Source organism: Cervus elaphus, chromosome 28, assembly GCF_910594005.1.
Source record: "Cervus elaphus chromosome 28, mCerEla1.1, whole genome shotgun sequence".
Taxonomy (NCBI): domain Eukaryota; kingdom Metazoa; phylum Chordata; class Mammalia; order Artiodactyla; family Cervidae; genus Cervus; species Cervus elaphus.
In genome coordinates this window covers 24,954,838-24,972,724 of record NC_057842.1, presented here as the reverse complement: position 1 = coordinate 24,972,724, position 17,887 = coordinate 24,954,838, and the positions used below count along the sequence as shown (strand labels likewise).

General features: G+C 35.5%; 1 protein-coding gene across 3 annotated transcripts in view; it reads left to right on the top strand.

Annotated features, from left to right (window-relative positions):
- The window catches only part of IBTK (inhibitor of Bruton tyrosine kinase), a 90,591-nt gene extending 72,907 nt beyond the window's left edge, over nucleotides 1-17,684 (top strand). For all 3 annotated transcript variants that reach the window (XM_043890536.1, XM_043890537.1, XM_043890535.1), the window contains 4 exons: nucleotides 5,249-5,398; nucleotides 15,094-15,165; nucleotides 15,553-15,685; nucleotides 16,405-17,684. In XM_043890536.1, coding sequence (XP_043746471.1) covers nucleotides 5,249-5,398; nucleotides 15,094-15,165; nucleotides 15,553-15,685; nucleotides 16,405-16,536 — 487 coding nt within the window. In that variant the 3' untranslated portion in view covers nucleotides 16,537-17,684. The remainder of the gene's footprint in view (nucleotides 1-5,248; nucleotides 5,399-15,093; nucleotides 15,166-15,552; nucleotides 15,686-16,404) is intronic.
- Nucleotides 17,685-17,887: the final 203 nt, after the last annotated feature.

The following is a 17,887-nucleotide window of genomic DNA, read 5'->3' as shown; positions in this document are numbered from 1 at the left end:
AAATTTATCTCATTTAAGAATTTTACATAGGGTGAATGATTTTCTGTGAACATAGTAGTATAGTGATTAAGCCTGGTAATCAGGAGTCAGCCTTGCCTGAACTTTAAAATGTTGATCTATTGCCTGGTAGCTGTGTGAATTCAGATTAAGTCTTTAATTTGACTTTCCAGTCTTACTCTGTCAGGTCAGTTATTTAATTTTTCTCTGTTTTCTTGTTCATAAATAGGCTAAAAACAGGACCTATTTCACAGGGGTATTGTGAAGAGTAAACAGTTAATGAAACACATTTATAACAGCACCTTAAGCATTGTATAATATTAACCATTAGTATATAAATAAAATGTAACTTTGTGATATGTTCACATGATTGATTTCTTTAGCATGTATTGAGTTATTTTGGTGAGTTTTTTTCCTAAGAAAAACCTTATGTGAAGCAGTTGTATTTAATTATTGAGCAGATAGAAATTTGGTAGAAGGTTTCAGCTGATTTTGTTATGAATAGATGCCTATTAGCTCATATACTAACAAAACTAAGTGTGAATCATCATTTTCCTTCCATCTGTGTCATCTTTGGCACTTTATAAGGAGTATTATTTTGATTCTTATTGAAGCCAGTGATAGACTAGATGGCCAAGCATGAGTTTTGTGATCATTAAGAACTGGGTTTGGATCCCAGTTCTGCTTATCTCTGGTGATCTGAGGGTCATTCAAAGGCCTCAGCTTTGGTTGTGCTCTTTTAAATTTAGGTTGTGATGAAAATACTTTAAGGATTATTGTTGTAAAGATTAAATGAGATGACGCATATAAAAGTGTTTTGGTGGTTAGGTCAATCAGATATATATTAGTTATTCAGACAAGAACATTTCATGCAAAGATGGGCATAATAAAGGACAGCTATGGTACGGACCTAAGAGAAGCAGAAGATTTAAGAAGAGGTGCCAAGAATATACAGAAGAACTATACAAAAAAGATCTTCATGACACAGATAACCACAATGGTGGGATCACTCACCTAGAGCCAGACATCATGGAATGTGAAGTCAGGTGGGCCTTAGAAAGCATCACTACGAAGAAAGCTAGTGGAGGTGATGGAATTCCAGTTGAGCTATTTCAAATCCTAAAAGATGATGCTGTTTAAAGTGCTGCACTCAATAAGTCAGCAAATTTGGAAAACTCAGCAGTGGCCACAGGACTGGAAACGGTCAGTTTTCATTCCAGTCCCAAAGAAAGGCAATGCCAAAGAATGCTCAAACTACCACACAATTGCATTCATCTCACACGCTAGTAAAGTGATGTTTATAATTCTCCAAGCCAGGCTTCAACAGTACATGAACCATGAGCTTCCAGATGTTCAAGCTGGCTTTAGAAAAGGCAGAGGAACCAGAGATCAAATTGCCAACATCCATTGGATCGTCGAAAAAGCAAGAGAGTTCCAGGAAAACATCTACTTCTGCTTCATTGACTACAAAAAGCCTTTGTGTAGATCACAACAAACTGTGGAAAATTCTGAAAGAGATGGGACTACCAGACCACCTTACCCGCCTCCTGAGAAGTCTGTATACAGGTGAAGGAGCAACAGTTAGAACTGGACATGGAACAACAGACTGGTTCCAAATTGGGAAAGGAGTATGTCAAGGCTGTAAATTGTCACCCTGCTTATTTAACTTATATGCAGAGTACATCATGTGAAATGTCAGGCTGGATGAAGCACAAGCTGGAATCAAGATTGCTGGGAGAAAGATCAATAACCTCAGATATGCTGATGACACCACCCTTATGGGAGAAACTGAAGAGGAACTGAAGAGCCTTTTGATGAAAGTGAAAGAGGAGAGTGAAAAAGCTGGCTTAAAACTCAACATTCAAAAAACTAAGATCATGGCATACAGTCCTGTCACTTCATGGCAAATAGATAGGGAAACAATGGAAAAAGAGACTTTATTTTCTTGGGCTCCAAAATCACTGCAGATGGTGACTACAGCCATGAAATTAAAAGACGCTTGCTCCTTGGAAGAAAAGCTATGACCAACCTAGACAGCACATTAAAAAGCAGAGACATTGCTTTGCTGACTAAGATCTGTCCAGTCAGAGCTATTGTTTTCCCAGTAGTCATGTATGGATGTGAGAGTTGGGAGTTCATAAAGAAAGCTGAGTGCTGAAGAATGGATACTTTTGAACTGTGGTGTTGGAGAAGACTCTTGAGTCCCTTGGACTGCAAGGAGATCCAGCCAGTCCATCCTAAAGGAAATCAGTCCTGAATATTCATTGGAAGGACTGATGCTGAAGCTGAAACTGCAATGCTTTGGCCACCTGATTCGAAGAACTGACTCATCTGAAAATACCCTGATGCTGGGAAGGATTGAGGGCAGGAGGAGAAGGGTATGACAGAGGATGAGATGGTTGGCTGATATCATTGACTCGATGGACATGAGTTTGAGTAAGCTCCTGTAGTTGGTGATGGACAGGGAAGCCTGGCATGCTACAGTCCATGGGGTTGCAAAGAGTCGGACATGACTGAGCAACTGAACTGAATCCCTGAATTCAGATAAGATAATAGGATTTTAGAAGGCTTTGCTAATCTTTTATGGGGAACCCCAAATAGTTTATGAGTTTACTCTGGTGTGAATTTTATGGTTTCTTCAAAGTATGAATTTAGTTTTGGGAGGAATTAACTGGTTAGCATTTGTATTCACTTTGTTTTCTGAGGAAATAAAATAGATGAAATTAATGTTTGACTAGGAAATTTTTTATATTGTTCATAATATTGACTTATTAAGGATTTCTGAAAATGATGCTTAGGATTAATACCTAAAAAGTTACATTTCTGGATTAGTTTTTCTAAGTCAGACTTTAGGAAGGAAAGATATTATGCCTGTTAATTGACTATATTTCTTCATATCAGAATTTGTGTTCTCATTGTCGTCTTTTTCGCTTTAAGCAAATTTTGTTAAATGCTGTGAAAATTGTGGATAGTACAGACTTACATAGCATTTCTGTGTATCAGGTACTGTTAAATATTTTACCATAAGTTAACATTTGATCCATATAACAACCTTTATAAGGAAGGAGATGGTATTAGTATCTCCATGTCTTTGACTAAGGTTACAAACATTTTTTGTTTTGATGTAGATGTTTCCTTAGTTTAGCTTTTGTGATCAAGTGTCTCTTTGTATGTGGGTAAGGTACAGGGCAAGATTTTTATTTCTTCATGCAGATAACTAGTTGTTTCAGCTGAACTTATTGAAAAGGTTGTCTTTGCTCTATTTTGTTACTTGGCAGTTTTGGTGGAACTCAGCTGACCATGTATGTGTGGGTCTAATTCTGGACTCCACTCAGTTTCATATGACTTACGTGCATGTGTTTGTGCCCATATAGACTGACTTGTTGATGATAACTTTTATACATTTTAAAATCAGATAGTGCAGTTTCTCTGATTTTGTTCTTTTTATTCAGAATTATTTTTAATGTCAACCACATTTATATAAATCTTAGATTTGGCTTGTCCAAAAAAAAAAAGTTCTTTGTCAGATATATGTTTTACAGATATTTTTTGTTTTCTTAGGGCTTCCCTCATAGCTCGGTCGGTTAATGATATCTTCTAATGAGCAGAAGTTTTTGATTTGCTTAAGTCTCATTTATCATTCCTTAATTTGATAGTTATTGCTGGTTATGTCTGAAGAAACCTTTGCTTGCCACCAGGTTACGAAGATAATCTGTTTTCTTCTGGGACATTTAGCTTTTACATTAAGTCTGTAATTCAATTTTCTTCCAGGACATTTAGCTTTTACATTAGGTCTATAATTCATCTTGAAATAATTTGGGGGGTATGGTGTGAAATAAAGGCCTTTTTATTTTCTTCTATAAAAAACACTGTTTCCCACTTGTTTGCTTTGGCAGTCCCATTATTGAAAGTAAAGTGACTATCACATGAGGGCCTGTTACTGAGTTCTCTAATCTGTTCCATTGATCTGTTAATAATTATGTCAATACCACACTGTCTTGATTACAGTAACTTATTTTATCTTCTTCCAGTTTTATATTCTTTTTTAAGACAGCATTGGCTAATCTAGGTTTTTCTATTCTCATATAAATTTTAGAATCGATTTGTTAGTTTCTACAGTAAAAAGCTGGTGGGATTAATTCAGTTGTTTAGATACAGGTCTATGCAGATATTCTAATTTATTTTTTGTTATCTTTGATGAGGGTATGTCCATTTCTTATAAATTGTGAAATTTATTTGCATAGTTATTTATAATATTTCTTTATTGTCCTTTGAAATTGTTATCTTGTATTATCTATTGCTTTGTAACCAATTACCTTAAACAGTAGCTTAAAACAACCAGTGTATATGGTCCTTTGGATCAGGAATCCGTTATGGCTTAGGTTGGTTAATGCTTTTTTTAAATGTAATTAAGTGGGGGGACTCCCTTTCCCCATCACATTAAAGATGTTGTTTCTCTTTTGAGTTTCATTCTAATAAATAAGCCAGGTGTTTTCATACTGTGTTGGATTTCTGTGGCTGTTTTTAAGATTTCTTTTTTGATCTCTAGTTTTTAGCAGTTTGCCCACTATGTGTCTAAGTATGTTTTTTTTTACATTTTTCTTCTTTGGGGTTGGCTAAAATTCTTGAGTTCTTTCACATTATGGATTTCACCAGATTTGGAGATGGCCATTGTTTCTTTGGATATTTTTATCTGCCCTATCTCCTATCTTTCTGGGTCTCCAGTTACATTTAATATTACCTTAAGTCACCATGACTGACTTAAATCAATAAAACATTTTTAATCAGAAGAAAAGATTGAAAAAATTTATCTTCCAGTTTAGACTTTTCCAATCTTGCTGTTACACCCCTCCAGTGAATTTTGTTGTTGAATATTAAAGCCTTTGAATTTCTGTTTTCTTCTTTTTCATAGTGTCTTTTTGATAGACACTTTCCCTCTGCTGAGCTTACTTATTTATTCTAACCATATTTTTCGTTGTTACCTGAGGCATAGTTATAATACTGTTTTTAAAAGCATTGCTAATTTCAGTATCTGGGCTATCACCCATGTTGATCTCCATTGATTGTTTTTTCTTATCACAGTTTTCATTAGTCTATAATTGACAGTAAAAATCCAACATCACACTGAAAACTGTAATTATATCACTAAAATTTTTGGTATATATTCACTTCATTGTCCCCTCGTCGCTTTCAGCAACAGCCTTTTAAGAAAAATGAATGTTTTTCTATGATCTTTGCTGTCTTTCTACAGGGTATGTTCTCAACATTCAATTTCATCCAAGTCATTCCGGGATTTCTTAGTAGAAGAAAAAAAATCTGTTACTGGCCAGAGCTCAGGAGATCATGTCAAAAAAGTTTGTTTTAAAGGAATTGAAAATTCCCAGTCTCCAAAAGTTGTAAGGTAAAATAAACATTTTCCTACCTTTAAATGTTCTTATAGTGGTTTTATGTTCTGAAATAGTCTTTAAAAATTTATAAGGCAGGTTTTTATACATTCTTTTTACATTCAAAATTAACATGTTTACTTTTAAGATATATTTTGATAATTGGCTTACAGTAAACTATATATATTTAAAGTATACAATTTGAAGTTTGGCGTATGTATACCTTTGTGAAACCATCATCACTAGCTATTCAGGTTGGTGACTATTAACCACCATTCTCCAAAGTCTCTTCATGCTCCTTTACAGTCCTTCCCCATCCTGTCTCCTTGCAGCTACTAACCTGATTCTGTCATTATGGATTAACTTTTATATTCTGTACTTTTATTATATCAGTGGAATCATTCCGCACATGCTTTTTAAAAAATCTCTTTCACTTAGCATCCACTTTGAGATGCATCCAAGTTTTTTTGAATCTGTTTAGGTATTTCCATCTTTTTCTCTAGCTGTTTTTGATACTAGTTGTCAAAGTCCAATGTATTTTAAAAACATGTTTCATATTATAAATGCCTACATGAAAACCTAAACATAGATTAAAAGTGGTATTTTAAAAAAGTTTCCCCACCATGGTATGTAAATTCTCTTTTAATTATCGTTCAAAAGGGAACAAACATTCTTGGGGCATTGGGCCAATGTTGGAAGGAAAAACTGTTTCAAGTAGGTTGACTAAATGGAGTTTTCTTTTTTACCTTATTTCTGCTAATATGACATCTCCTATATATTATACTCCCTAGAATGTTTTAGACAAAATAAAAATGTAATTAAAAATGTTAGTTGTGGCCAGATTAATAATTTTTTTCATAATGATTAAACAGTTTTTCATTGTCAGATTCCCCCCCAACTCCTTTTTAAAAATCAGATCTTTCGTCGAATTGTAGCGTATCAAACAGGTAATACAAACTTCTCTGACTGGAGTGAAGAGAGGGGTCTAGGAAACAAACAGCTTTACTGTTTCCTCACCTGTCCTATAAGCAGCTCCTGAGGAATGCCAGAGTCTTCTCACAACACTGGGAAGTGCAGGTTTAGATGAACTGTTTAAACATAGCTTTGTTGTTTTTGTAATTGGCTTTCTTGTTACAGATAGGTATATTTGTGACTGTAGTTTTTGAGCCTTTTACTTATAGTACAGAAAATCAGATTAGAAAGGATCTAAAGAAGTCGTGATCAGTATCTAACTTTTCAAATACTTTTGGCAGTGTGATGTTATTTTAAAACAAAAATCTTAAATCAAACTCTAATGTGTAAAACAGATAAACCTTTTTACATAATGTTTACGTATGATTAAGGGAATATTAAAGCTATTGTGATAGGCTCATAAATACAAATTGGGTGCAGTGTAAGATGTCTTAATATTAACATATATTAGCTGATGTGTATCAGACATTATAGTAGATAATAGAGTTACAATGATGAACAAAATTAACATAGCCCCTGCTCATACAGAACTTAGTTCAAAAGAGAAGACCAACCTTATACAAAAGTGACAACACATTATGAAGAGGAAGTTTATCAGCCTCGATATTCAATTTATTTCTCATGTTTTAATTGTATAGTATTTATTTTCACGGTTGTTCAGTTCCTAAATCATGTCTGACTCTTGCAACCCCATGGACTGTATGTAGTCTGCCAGGCTCCTCTGTCCATGGGATTCTCCAGGCAAGATATACTAGAGTGGATTGCCATGCCCTCCTCCAGAGGATCTTCCCAACCCAGGGATTGAATCCACGTCTCCTGCATTGGCAGGCGGATTCTTTTATCACTGAACCACCAGGGAAGCCCATTTATTTCAATTAGGATCTTCTAAATAAGTCATTATGGGCTTCCCTGGTGGCTCAGCGGTAAAGAATCTGCCTGCTAATGCAGGAGACATAAGAGACGCGGGTTCGATTTATACCTGTGCTTGTATCTTAACCCAGGTCCACTAATGAAGGCTTAAATTATTAACTGTCTCTCTTTTTCTCATGGATGTTCAGTGTTTTCCTTTTAAGTAGATTCTTCCCATTTGGTTTTTTTTTTTTTTTTTCCAATTATTTTTATTAGTTGGAGGCTAATTACTTTGCAACATTGTGGTGGGTTTTGTCATACATTGACATGAATCTCCATGGCTGATTCATGTCAATGTATGACAAAATCCCATTTGGTTTTGAATATGCACAGGTGTCTCACATGTGGAGTGGTGGGGGGTGGGGGGTGGCGAGGGAAGTCAGTCCTTCACTCAGCCTCCTTACTTTCTTCTAGAATTGTCCTGTTGTTCCCCCTTCCCTGCTTCCTTCACAGCCAGATTTCTCAAAAGAGCTGTCATTGCCCACTTACTACTTCTTCTGGCTTCCAGTCCCACAACTAAACTGAAACAGTTCAGGCTAAATTCGGAAGTAGCCTCCATATTGCCAACACCATGGGCTTTTTATATGACTCATCATACTTGAAGTTCACTTATAGGTTATCTTCTCATTTCACTTATGTTCTTTCTGTGTTGTTTCATGAGTTTCTCTGTTCAGTTATCAGCTATACATGAAAGACTCAAAGTTAAATTGCCTGTTCACGTCTGTCATCTGAGCTTCAGACTTAGGTCTCCATCTGCCTTCTTTGATATTGCCATCCTATTTGGATGTTCAGAAATACCTTAAACTTTTATGTCCCAAACCAAACTGAACATTTTCCTCATAGCCTTCTCATAAAAGCAAAAATACAGGCAAATCATAAACCCAGCCTATTCTTGATTTCCTGAGTAAATGTCATTCGCAAGTTTTACATGATCATCTTCCTCAGCAGTATCCAGTCTGTCAGCAGGACATGCCAGTTATAGCTCTTTAGTATTATATCCATTTGTGTATTAAACTATCTCCACTGCCACCACCCTTATTTAGACTACTGTAATCTTTTACCTGGGCCGCCTGAGTAAGCTGCCTAACAAGTGTTGCCATATAGCCTTTTATCCTTCTCTATGGCATATTTGGCTAGTGTTTGTGTATTTTTAAATGCAAATCTTACCTCGTAGGATAAAAGCTAGAATTCTTATATGGCCCTCAAGGCTGATACAGTCTAGCTCCTGTCAACCTCTTTAGTTTTTAACATGGTCTCTGTATTTTAACCTTGACCTTGTAGTTTCTCAAATGCCAGTTACCTCTTCCCACTTGACTGCCTTTTGACTTGTTGACTCACTTCTTCCAGTCTCTGTTCAGTCAAAGCGTTGAAGAAGCCTGACTTCTCTCACTGGGTCAGTTTCCTGTTAATGCCTTCATGGCTCTTCTCGCTTGTCACATTTACCACAGTCTGAGGAGTACCCCTTGTCTGTGGTTTTCCTTTACATGGTTTTGGTTACCTGCTGTGAGCTCTAGTGTGAAAATATTAAATGGAAAATTTCAGAAGCAAACAATTTTTTTAGTTTTAAATTCTGCACCGTTCTGAGTAGCGTGATGAAATCGCTCTCCATCCTGACCGTTTGCCTGATCCATTTTACTATTTTACCGAGGACACGAATCACCCCTTTGTCCAGTGTTCCCTGCCCGCAAGTCACTCAGTAGCCGTCTCAGTTATCGGATCAGTTGTTGGGGTTTCACGATGCTTATGTTCAAGTAATCTTTATTTTACTTAATAACAGCCCCGAAGCACAAGAGTAGTGATGTTGACAATTCAAATATGCCAAAGAGAAGCCATTTAAATGAAAGCTTCAAGTGAAAAAAAAAAAAAAAAAGTGGAAAGTTCTCAACCTAGTAAGGAGAGGAGAGAAAAATTTGTGTCTTTAGGGTGCTACGATTATGCTATAAACGAATCTTCTACCCATGAAATATTCATGCTAGTTTTGCTATCATACTTTAGGACATAGAAGTAAAAGGCTTTATGTTTGTGAGATATTTTGAAAGAGCCAGAGAGCACATTCACATAACTTTTATTACACTATATTGTTATATAATTGTTTTATTATTGTTGTAAGTTTCTTACTGTGCCTAATTCAGAAATTAAACTTTACCATAGGTATGTATGTATGGGGAAAAAACATAGTGTGTATAAGGTTCAGTACCATCCGCAGTTTCAGGCATCCACTAGGGGACTAGGAATGTATTCCTGTGGATAACATGGGAACTATCGTAAACTTACTGTTGGTGTGATTCTTTGTTTACTGTTTTCGAATTGTTGTTTAGTCGCTAAGTTGTGTCCGACTCTTTTGTGACCCCATGGATTGTAGCCCACCAGGCTTTTGTGTCCATGGGATTTCCCAGGCAAGAATATTGGAGTGGGTTGCCATCTCCTCCTCCAGGGGATCTTCCTGACCCAGGGATTGAACTGTGTCTCTTATGTCTCCTGTATTGGCAGGTGGATTCTTTACCACTGAGCCACCAGGGAAGCCCAGTGTTTTCAAATATTAGTCCTTTAATGTCTGTGTTCAGCTGTATGTTCAGTGATAGCAAGGAAGATTGACTTTTGCTTATCACTGATTAGAATGTTTCCTAGTGTATAGTAGGTGTTCAGTGATCATCTGGTGAACGGAGGGGAAGAATAAGTGAAACAAAATTGTAGCTCTTATTTCAAGTAGCATTTGTTTTTAATGTAATGAGCTATATTGTTTGCCCTGGATGTATAAATGTCAAGGTGTGAATGTTAAGATTGTTTTGTAACATTTTTACATTTTAAATATTGAATGTATTTCAAAAATTTTCTAATTTTCTTTGGATAGATATTTATCTTTTAAAATATTAAGGATGTGTGGTTTCATAGTTGATCGCTAGGGTGTGCTATAACATCAGGCTATTAACTGAAAAGTAGTGTGTGATGTTACAGTGCTTTAGACATTTTAGTTAAAGGAGTGTATGATAGTATCTTGCTATCCATAGCTTGGGTGTTTGGCAAGTGGAAGTTAATGTTTTAGTTTTTTGTCTTCTGGTCACTGAGAAAGAAAACAGCTTTGATTTCATTTTTAATTTCATCATAGAAAATATGTTACCATTAAGACAGCTGTATTTAAGGAAATAATATATAACAGATAAAGTAGAATATTTATTAATTCACCAGATTATGGGACATTTGATATACATATTCTGCTGGCCTCTCTTGGATGTATATATAAAGGTATAATACACAGACCCAGCCTGAAATATGTTTGAAATCTGGTTGGTAAGTGTAAATATGCATACATGGAAGTTAACTGACAGAACAAAAATACAGCGTAATATAACAGTGTTAAAGAAGTCACACGGCAATATATGACTATATGCTGAATGCGTGGTTCAGAGAAGGGAAAATGACCATGGGCTAGAGCTGTCCAGAAAAACTTCATTGAAGAGGAAAAGTTTGAGCATTAGTTCATAAACACTTTTCCTATTCAATCTCAAATATTTTGATCATTATGTTTATGGCTATATATTTAAATGATTATTTATCTTAACATAATGATCAAATGGCCATATATTTATGGGATTTTTAAAAGAAGAGAGGAGAAAGGACAGTATAAAGAGAGGAAATAGTGGGAATTAGAGCAAGAAGACAGGAATATTTTAGGGACTCAGTGGCAGGGATGGAGGGCTCATCCCACAAATAATACATTCTTGTCTTAATTGTAGAAAATGTGATCATCCCCCACCCCCAGGCTAGGGAGCTAATAAAAGAATGGCAAAGTTACTTACTGATGTGAAAAGAGGTTTATGCACTTTTTGTTTGTTTATTGTTACTTCTGTGTTCTTTTTCATTTTAATGTGTTTTCTTTCATTTTCCTTTCACTTAAATATCCGCTTAAGTGCTTCTAGGAAGAAAATGTGATCTTGCATTTCTAATTAGTAAGGAAAACTACATGTGAGATAAAATCATTATATCAGATCTAATTTTATATAAAATCTTTGTAATTGTGATAATACAAAATTATTTTTAATAATTGTCAACCATAAAAAAAAGTAATTGTCAACCATGTGAGCAAAAAGTAAGTTTTTCTCTTGAAGTCTAAATTTGGCAGATTAATGTTCCTCAGTTTGAACAAAAATCTTTAAAAGATTTTAGCCAGCCCTTTTATGTTGCTTTTATTTCCAGAAGGCTAAATTTTATAAGATTATCTGTTGGGATGTCTGTTTCTATGCTGCAAATACCTGAGGCTTAATAATGCTGTTATTTATCATTGGAAAGCTTATACTCTTTTCGTATTTGTTTAGTCATAGCTCTATTTAGCAATTTTACTTCATTCTAAGATGAAATTTTGATAAAGATGTTTGAGTAAATTTATAATTAATAATGTTATCCTTTGGAAAATCATTAATGAAAAAATTCTGACATCTTACAAAACACATTTGAGTTGGGTATAATTCTTACAGCAGTCCAGTGTGAACATTTCTGAAATGACAGCAGTAATGCCTATCATATGGGTTTGTTACAAGGATTATATCAGGTAATTCATATGATAGTACTTTATAAATTATATAATGTTAAGTAAGTTCTGATTGATTGGCTTTAACAAGACCTATACAAGATACTTTAGTCCTTATATTCACTTCTGTTTGCAGAGAGAAAAGGTGATATTTGAATCAGTCCTTAGAGAATTAGAAGATCCTTGTAATGGACCATATTCTGTGCTACAGTGTATGGAAAATACTCTGTATTTTGAGTGAAAAAAGCCTGGATTTGAGTTCTGTCTTTACCATTTACCCAGCTTGCTAATCAGGCAAATTATCGAATATTCTTTGAGTATTTTTAATAGTTTCCTAATCAATATAATAGGAACAATACATGCTTTCTTCAGAGTATTAGAAAGATTAAATGAGATAATGTATATGAAAATAGATTCAGTAAATTTGTTTGCCCACACACATCAGGTTTAAACATTTTAGTTCTTAGTGCATTTGTACTCTGACCCTGTTTCATTTTAACTTTATTTCCCTCTTAATCTCTTAATCCAGTCATTCAGTTCATTGAAGAGAACAACCCACCTTTACTTAAGCCAGCAGTCTTGAACTGTTGCACGTATTTGTACGGCCAGCCCCCATCTCAGTGCCGCTCTCCAGGTCAGCTTTAATGTCATTTCCTCAGTGAAGCCAATAGTGTATATACCCTTCTCCATGTTATGTAATTTCTCCCGTGAATCCATAGTACTTTGTACATATTGATGTAAATATCAATTATCTACTCTCACATTGCTTTATCATTACTTAAATACCTTTAAAAAATCTTGAGTGAAGAGAACTGGGTTTTAACCTGATTTTCAGTATCATAGTACTGACGTATACCCAATAAATGCATAAATGAATCAGAAAGTCAATATTTTAGGCCCCGTTTATTCATGCTCTGTTTGACTTTCTGTTGTAAAGCCCATCTAGACCTAAATTTGCTTATTGCTGAATGAGGGCAGTCAATTAATCTAAGTAATATCTAGGTATCTTTCTAAGCATAAAATTCCACAACTAGGGCTCTCTCATAGTTCCTTTGTTCATTTTTTTCCTTACAGGAATGCTTCTTACCTCCCTCATTCTATACCCTTTTTATTGTCTTTTCTGTGAGACCTTCTCAGATGACCAAATCTGTTTGGTTGTTTTAATCTTTACAGTCAGTAGACCTTTAAGTTTTGTTTTCTTAAACTCTTTTCTGTTATGTCATTTTATATCTTGGTTCCTCATCTAGTTTGTGAGTTCTTAGTGTGTTTTACATTTCTCTTCTCTCAGCCACATGTGAATTTGTGAAGTTAGAACACACGCTCTCCCCATATACAAAAATACACAAAATAAACTCAAAGTGACTTAAAGACTTGAACGTAAGACATTATACCATAGAACTCCTAGAAGAGAACTTAAGCAAGACATTCATTGGTATGAAAACATACCAATGTTTTCTTAGATCAGCCTCCCAAAGCAGTAGAAATAAAAACAAAAATAAACCTCGTGCACAGCAAAGGAAACCATAAAGAAAATGAAAAGATCATCTATGAAATGGGAGAAAATATTTGCAAACTATGCAACTGATGAGGGCTTAATTTCCAAAATATATAAACAACTCATAAAACTCAACAAGATAAAAATGGGCAAACATACAGATGGCCAGTAGGCACACAAAAGGATGCTCAATACTGCTAATTATTAGAGAAATACAAATAAAAAAATATAATGAGGTGCCACCTCATACCAGTCAGAGTGGCCGTCATTAAAAGGTCTACAGATAACAAATGCTGGAGAGGATGTGGAATAAAGGGAGTCCTCATACACTTTTGGTGGGAATGTAAGTTGGTGTGGCCAGTGTATCGAGGCTCCTCAGCAAACTGAAAGCAGAATTACCACAGCAGCCCCGCTCCTGGGCATAGTTCTGAACAAAACTGTATTCAAAAAAGTACATGCCACCCCTGTGCTCCTAGCAGCACTGTTCACAATAGCCGAGACATGGAAGCAACCTAAATGTCTTACCTACAGGGGAAAGGATAAAGAAGATACGGGACATAGATACAACCGAATTCCACTCGGCCATAAAAAAGAAGGAAATAATGCCATTTGCGGCAACATGGATGGACCTAGAGATTATCATACTAAGTGAAGTAAATCAAACAGAGGAGAAATATCATATGATATCACTTATATGTGGAATCTAAAGTATGACAGAAACGAACCTATCCATGCAACAGAAACGGACTCTCAGACATAAAGAACAAACTTGTGGTTCCCAAGGAGAAGCGGGGTGGGGAAAAGATGGTGTGAGAGGTTGGGGTTAGCAGATGTAAGCTATTACATACAGAACGGATAAACAACAAGGGCCCACTGTGTAACACAGAAAACTGTATTCAGTGTCCTATGAAAAACCATAATGGAAAACAGTGTTTCTAAAAAGCTGAATATTATATAGATATGTGTAACTGAATCAGTTTGCCAAACAGCAGTAAGCAGTAATTAACATTGTATGTCAACTGTATTTGAATAAAACAAATTTCTGTCCTATCTATAATCTCTGGGGTATCAAAGCATTTTCTTTATTTTTCTTGCTCACAGTATTTACACTATTAGAGTCCCTCACAAAATTTGGCTGCTGACCATTGTGTTTTTATATATTTTGAAACTTCGTGCTAATCTGTCACTTTTATTCATAAAATGTTATTAATGTAAAACAGTCTTCATAGAGTTGTCTATTTCCTAATGTGTTTTTTTTTAATAATAAATTGGCTATATGAATGTTATTAGAAAGAAACAGACCTTTTTTGAAGAGTGTAGTTGATTGAGTGTTGTGTTAGTTCAAGTATACAGCAAAGTGAATCGATTGTACATACACCCACTCTTTTAGATTCTTTTCCCATATAGATCATTACAAAGTATTGAGTAAGGCTCCTTGTGCTACATAGTAAGTCCTTCTTGGTTATCTCTTTTATATATAGCAGTGTAGGTATCAATCCCAGTCTCCCAGTTTATCCTTTGCCTACCTCCCCTGCTAACCATAAAGTTTTTTTTCTACATTTGTGACTCTGTTTCTGAAGAACAGACCCAATATCTTGTAAGATCTTCCCCCATGATATTTTATACACATAAGTTTATAATTATCTGGAGATTTTTGTTGTTTTATTTACAATTTCAAAGGTAAGTCTGACTTCATAAATTAATTTGTCTTGAGTCAGAGCCTTGCAGTTCTTCTCTGTATTTCTATTAATAAGCAGTTTTACTAATGTTACTAAAAGCTTTAATCTCCAGTTTTGGCATTTGTTTTGCAGATGTTCTGCTCACGGTTCCCCAGGACGAGAAGGCAACCACATTTCAGATGTACCACTTCCAGACAGTCCCAAGTAAGGTTAATTGATCAGCTTTGGGACCTCAAAGCTAGACTTGGTTTGGCACTGGGAGAGAACACTGAGAGTTGAGGATGGTATCAGTAGAAATGTATTATCTGAATACTCTGCTCCACAGTTTGAGTCATCTTTCTGTTATATTGCTTTGCTCTGTTCCCCTTGTTGGTGTTTCCAAACCTTACAGCACTGATTTAAATATCAGTTCTCCCTGTTTCTCTTTCTCACCTCGTCATTCTGTTAAGTTTGAATGCAGAAGCTTCCAGGTCCCCTTATGTTCTAGGTCACGAGGAGACAATGCAGCACTGGTAAAGAGTATTTCAGGGGAGACATTATGTGCAAAAATTTGGCAAGATGACTGAAAGCTCATTATTCCTATTCTTTCAGTCCCTGGCTGTCGTCTTCACTGACCGTTCCTTCCATGGCAGCACCAGTCACTTTCGCATCTATCGTAGAAGAAGAGCTACAGCAGGAAGCAGCTCTTATCAGAAGCCGAGAGAAGCCCTTGGCTTTGATTCAGGTAAGTAACATGCCTGTTTGGGCTTAATTCAGGGTAAGAACTATATACTGTATTTCATTCTTAGGTCTTAAGAAAATTCTGTTAGCTTTGCAGAGGTGCATGTGTATTTAGCACAGTAAAATGTAAATGTAGTATAAAACAAAACTGAAGCATTCAGCAAGTATTAATTGAAGGTATTCAGGATAATAAAAATTAAATTGTGTAAAGCTAATATTTTTAGCACTGGTGATGCTTTGGACTGTTTTAGTTTTTTAAAGTGGCCAGTAGAGAGCTGGCCTTACCTAGCTCTCCATCTGGCTTCTGTATCAGTCAGAGTTGGTAGGTTGTAAGCCACAGACACCCAGCCAGGCTAACTTAAGGAGAACAGAACTTATTTGAGAGACACTTAAGATTCCATAGACTTAGCTGAAAACCAGAGAGCCAGGCTTAGGAAACAGACGAGACTCATCGTTGTCCTAAAGAGCTCAAAGAGCTAGACAACTTGTGCAACAACAGGAAGTATCTCACAGGATGAGAGATTGCAATGAATGGATTCCATCTGCTATCTTCAGTTTCTTTTTCCTTCTGCTCAAGATTAAAATCAAGGAAAGGTGGGTATCTGATTATTGTAGCTCAGGCCTCAGCCCTTCTCCTTGCAGGATACCTATTGTTCTGTATTGCAGGCATAGAAAGTGGTAATTCAAAAAGTAAAGCAAGTTTTCTTCCTTTCCTCCTTTCAGATTGAGGAGCGTGCAATACAGGATTTGTTGGTTTTCTATGAAGCATTTGGCAACCCTGATGAGTTTGTCGTTGTTGAAAGGACACCACAGGGGCCACTGGCAGTACCTATGTGGAATAAGCATGGATGCTAGTTCACCATGGAGTTGAGATACAAGTTTCATAAATTGTGATTGTTACAAGTAAATGCTGTGGAAAAAGAGTTCATACAAATTTGGTAACTGATCATTCTGGATAGAATATGAAAGGATATAATTTCTTTACTGAATTTTAAGTATATAATGTTTGTATGATTAAAAAGAAATTCTTCAGAATTGTGATTTTAGTAACCTTTTATGTAAAAATGTGTGAGAGGGAAAACTTACTAGCTTAAGTTTGAGTAGAACTATTTCTTCTGAATAGTCCTAAAAGGAAAACATGAGTGATTGAAGTGTAAAATGTAAGAGTGATGGATTAAAAATAACTTTCATTTGGGATAAATAATTTAGAAGAGTTTTGCCAAATATCTTTTTTTTTTTTTAGTGTGACATTGATGAGCTTAAAGTAGGAGCCTCCGCCATTACTTCTGATCTTGTTAATGGTCAAAATTTTGTGTTTGCTATTAGTAGTTTTATGTCTCCATTCTTGTGTCTTTTTCCATCAGGCTTTGGGTTCTAGCCTGATTTTTAAAGCTTGAGCTGTTTGAATGCCATATTATTTCAGTTTGAACAGCACTTTCTCCATTTTGCATTGATCTGTGGAGTATTGTGGAAAGGAAATAAAACTATTCTGAGCAGCTTAGTCTAAGATAAAATTAGGAGTCACTGTGGGGATTGTATTTTGATAGGGAGAGGAGACCTTATCAAAAGCCTAATTGTGAAAGAATCAGTTCCTAAAGGTGTTAAAATTTTCTAAAGTAAATGCTTAATTATACATACAAGAATTGAATAGTGTGGGGCAAGTTTGGTTTATAGTTACCTTTGCAATGTTACATAATCAGATTTTCTGAGCCTGGATTATATGAACAGACAGAAACATTGTTTTCTTTACAGTATGCTGTTCGGGTTGTTTCTGAGTGGTTAAAATTTTAAAACAACAAATGTTAAATCTGCTCCGGCGCCTAGACAAATTGCGAAGGTTAATGTTTCTGGGAAATAATAAGCCTCGGGGAACATACAGGCAAATCACTGCTGTAATGAGGTTGATGAAATATGGCTGAAATTAACAACACTTGAGCTTTTTAGCTCCTCCCAAAGCAGCAAACTTGTAAGCAAATGTGCAATAAAAAAATAATCTTGATCCATTTCACTGTTGATGTGTGTTTAATATCTTGTACTCTACTGACATCTATTATAGGAGGAATTACCAGTGATTCTTCCTAATATCATGTATTGTAGCCACTACCTAAAAGGGCAATTTTCCTAAAATGCATCTGTGAAAAGTTTTATATTATGTACATTTGAGTAGATTGAGAAAAAACAACTTTTGTAATGTGTTACTGATGTT